Here is a 4124-nt window from a genome sequence, read left to right as displayed (position 1 = left end):
TAGTGATTACTTTTGAGACGAATTGTGAAATTAATCGTGGTCATTATAGTCGCTAATGGACACTATAGTAACTTCGTAATTATTCAGTGAATCTTTAGTTTGTATTATACTAGAAGCAGTAATACTACAATATTTAATATATAATACTAAAATAGTAATACTAAAATGAAAAGTAATACTAAAATATTAATACTTAATACTAAATACTAGAAATTTTACAAAATGATTCTATGTGCCAAAATAAGAGGAATGTCAAGAATATTGAAATTGCGTTTGAGGCTTTGTTTTCAAGTTATTAGTGGTTGAGAAAACGCCTAAACTGCATGAGGAATGTGTCTGACTCGGGGACCCATTCTACTGATATCGCTGCGTCTGACCTGGCTATTCAACCTGCATACAGGCTAGCAGTAGAATGAGTTTGAAGTCAGACACAAGAGCTTCGAATAGTTCGGTTATTCATTGTTCACTAATCTTATTTCACGTTAGTTATAACTTTTAATCATAAATCAGATTAGATTCTGCTCAACTCTGTAATACAGTGTGAGCCATAAGTTATGGAAAGTAGCTTCTAATTACTTCTGTATAATATTCTATATTATTCAAGAAAACTAGATCAAACGAATGCCTTGCACTTTCAACAATTCGATAAAATCTCATTCTTTACATACACATTTATTCGAAAGTTATATGAAACGCAAAGCTCGCAACAGAACGCAGCTATCAACGTCTCTCATGCCATCTTACGTATAGTTTTCGAACTCACTGTACTTCAGAAATGAATATCAACGTAGGATACGTGTTACCAAAAATATTATTTATTTGAGAATATGTAAGATAAGAAAATAGTACATTATGTTTTACACATAAGAAAATAATTAAAAATTCTATCAGACACTTTATAGTCTACGTTAGTTGTATAAAATCTACAACTCGATAATTACAATGTTGTTGTATGTACAACGTATTAAGTTTATAGATATAATATGAGAGATACTGTAGATATGTATTCAAAGAAGATACTTAGGAAAAGTATAAAAAATTATGTAACATATCGTTTATGAAGTATATTGGTGACCGTACCGTGTTTCACAATTCACTTTTTACGGTGTTTGATTCGTTGTAGTTGATGGCTGATTTGTTGAAGTTGCTGGCTGATTCGTTGAAGTTGCTGGCTGATTCGCTGAATTTGCTGGCTGATTCGTTGAAGTTGCTGGCTGATTCGCTGAATTTGCTGGCTGATTCGTTGAAGTTGCTGGCTGATTCGCTGAATTTGCTGGCTGATTCGTTGAAGTTGCTGGCTGATTCGTTGAAGTTGCTGGCTGATTCGCTGAATTTGCTGGCTGATTCGTTGAAGTTGCTGGCTGATTCGTTGAAGTTGCTGGCTGATTCGCTGAATTTGCTGGCTGATTCGTTGAAGTTGCTGGCTGATTCGCTGAATTTGCTGGCTGATTCGTTGAAGTTGATGGCTGATTCGTTGAAGTTGATGGCTGATTCGTTGAAGTTGCTGGCTGATTCGTTGAAGTTGCTGGCTGATTCGCTGAATTTGCTGGCTGATTCGCTGAATTTGCTGGCTGATTCGGTGGTTGATTCGGTGGTTGGTTTGGAGATTGAGTATTTGATGGTGTCGATGAACTCGGTGGATTCGGTATGTTATTTGATGGGAATGGTATAGGTGGACTATTGGATGGTGCAAAGGATGAATTTATATTAGACGAATTTAGTGACGTTGCTGGTGTTATCGATGTATCAGATGCTGCCATTCGTACTGTTGTTCCATTATAACTCAAGTACATTTCTGGACATTTTAGAGCGCAATAAAGGGTCGCGAAATACGTCATGTTCCCCGGATTCCTACAGTAGCCTTTGCACATCGATGTGCGTACGGAATCGAAAATGCCGAAGCCAAATCTTGGTACACGTTCCTGAAGGTTTCCTTCTGGTATGTGATCCTACAAACAGAAAAATATATTACTAGTGGGGTAATTACACAATGTGTAGTTTACATCAATCATGGATTTGGCATAAGAGAATGTTAGAAAACAAAGGAGGATGTGATTTAGTTCATTCCAGGATTGAATTTTAATTTTTCCCCCGTTTTAATAATACCTGAGTCAATACATTTTGTATTTCATAGTTTACTCTGGAAAATGGTTAAAACAATGCTTTCAGTAAACCGAATAAGTCACATTCAGAGTAACTATTTTTTTATTTTGCTGATATAAAATATTTGCATCGCAGATAAAGAAAAAATTGATAATACTCGTATATCTGAGCAAGAAATGCTTTTTGTTATCATTCACTAGCAGCAAATTCTAATTTTATATACCACATTTTTCGTTCATTTGAAATTCATTTTGCTTGTAGAATATAGTACATGTTATAAATCATTCTTTTCTACAAAAGAATTTTTTTGTTAGAAATATTTTACATTTCTATCATTGTATTGATATCAATAAATAAAAATAATTGTTTGAACTGTGTTACTATCTAACAGAGATAAAATATTTTCTAGAGAAAATACAATTAGTATTGTATTAGATTTCGGGAAAAATTAAGCATATAGATGGGCTGCGAAATACAGAAAACATTTTACGAAATAATTCTGTAAAAAACTATTGAATTTATATTAACAAAATAAAATATTGTTTACTCTAGAAGCAGTAACTAAGGTTTTGTATTTAAAATTGTTTGACATTTTATAAAAATCCTTCCATATGTTGTAAAGAATATGATAAAAGTTGAAACAAAATTTATATTATACTATAGATGATTAATATATGGTGAAATTATTTGGTGAATAAATAAAATAAATATATGATTAAATTCTTAGAATTCTTGGATAGTACACAAACCTGTAGCCAGACAGGCTCGACTAAAAGTGGCAGAATGATCCAAGTAGTGATGTACAACATAACGAATTCGTTACGAGACTGCTAAGACACAAATGACAGAAGCAAGATATCTTGGCGAAATTTCCTTCTGCCTTATATAGAAGCTCCTAGGTCTCTGACTTATTAAAAATACAAGCGTGACCTATTAAGGTTCTTTATGATTTTCTATAACATCTGCCTGAAAATCCTTGTCACTCTTTGCAACAGATAACATACATTTCTTATCGTACTGCTCTGTACAGTGTCCCATAGTATGTAAAATTGATGATAATGTGCTAATGTTAAAAAACGAAAATAAATTTCAGTTATTATAATAGACAGAAACATTATCGTTTGAATATAGAATGTTTTTAAAGTTTAGACATTAAAACATTTAGAAAAGTAATTTTTGTTTCACGCGTATAATAAAATATAAAGGAACTTCCGATCGTCGAATAGCATTGTTTCAAGCCATTTTTCTTCCCACCTGTATGCAAATCAGATCTCTGTGCGTGACTGAAGAATGAAAGAAAATTCATGTCGTCGACATATCGCGTGTCATACGTTCACGTTGGGCAAGACCGAAATTTATTATGTTTATGTTAGTACAACTCAAATCTAGTCACGTTGTTAATTATCATATCAAAAGCACGACTATCGCGCTGTTTTCTATGCACTGCCTAATTATATGCAACCTGGTTTGCATCTGCGCGCAACATGAGTTCTCGATAATTCTTCGTTGTCCCGTTTAATTAGACCTGAAAAAGAAAATATTCTAAATATTGTTTATTTCAAAATTCATTATTATGTAATGGATAACTGAACTTAAACACGTTGCATGCATTACAACGAAATTTTAGCAGTGCCTTTTTTAATTAAGCAAATGTAATTATTAAATCATTATTGAAAACATTTCCAATATGATACTTAAATTTCGTGACATTAAATGTCAGTAATATCGGTGATGTGTAAATTGATTTCAAACTGCACTTTTCGTCACTAAAAGGAAAATTACATCGCAAAATAGTATCGTCAGTCTTTGAAAAAATATAAGAAAATTTTGAAAAATTTAATCAAGAATGGAAATACAATGTCGAAGCAAAGTTTTAGACTTCGATTGTCTACACATATTTCGTCCATTTGTATAGGGACTAATTTAAAATTTTCCATTTTATTAGAAATCATATTACTACACATTACTATTTTCTGGAATCATTACTTTGCTTGGAATTATTTTTTATTTTCAATATCACT

The 4124-nt window shown here is 32.3% G+C and overlaps 1 protein-coding gene across 1 annotated transcript; it reads right to left on the bottom strand.

Moving 5' to 3' along the window:
* Positions 1 to 1100: 1100 nt before the first annotated feature.
* LOC143182077 (uncharacterized) lies at positions 1101 to 2963 on the bottom strand. The gene is made up of 2 exons (XM_076382819.1): positions 2853 to 2963; positions 1101 to 1949 (listed from the first exon to the last, which is right to left on the bottom strand). The coding sequence occupies exons 1-2, from the start codon at positions 2910 to 2912 to the stop codon at positions 1101 to 1103; spliced, it is 909 nt and encodes a 302-aa protein (XP_076238934.1). The 5' UTR covers positions 2913 to 2963.
* Between the last annotated feature and the right edge of the window lie 1161 nt (positions 2964 to 4124).

The sequence above is a fragment of the Calliopsis andreniformis genome, chromosome 8 (genome assembly GCF_051401765.1).
Source record: "Calliopsis andreniformis isolate RMS-2024a chromosome 8, iyCalAndr_principal, whole genome shotgun sequence".
Classification (NCBI taxonomy): Eukaryota; Metazoa; Arthropoda; class Insecta; order Hymenoptera; family Andrenidae; genus Calliopsis; species Calliopsis andreniformis.
The sequence above is the reverse complement of the archived record's forward strand: the minus strand, read 5'-3'. Positions and strand labels throughout refer to the sequence as shown.

Excerpts from the sequence above, each read along its gene's own strand:
- LOC143182077 (XM_076382819.1), bottom strand. The coding sequence starts at position 2,912 with ATGTTGTACATCACTACTTGGATCATTCTGCCACTTTTAGTCGAGCCT. Across the intron at positions 1,950-2,852 it reads TCGAGCCTGTCTGGCTACAG|GATCACATACCAGAAGGAAA; the intron begins GTTTGTGTACTA and ends TTCTGTTTGTAG.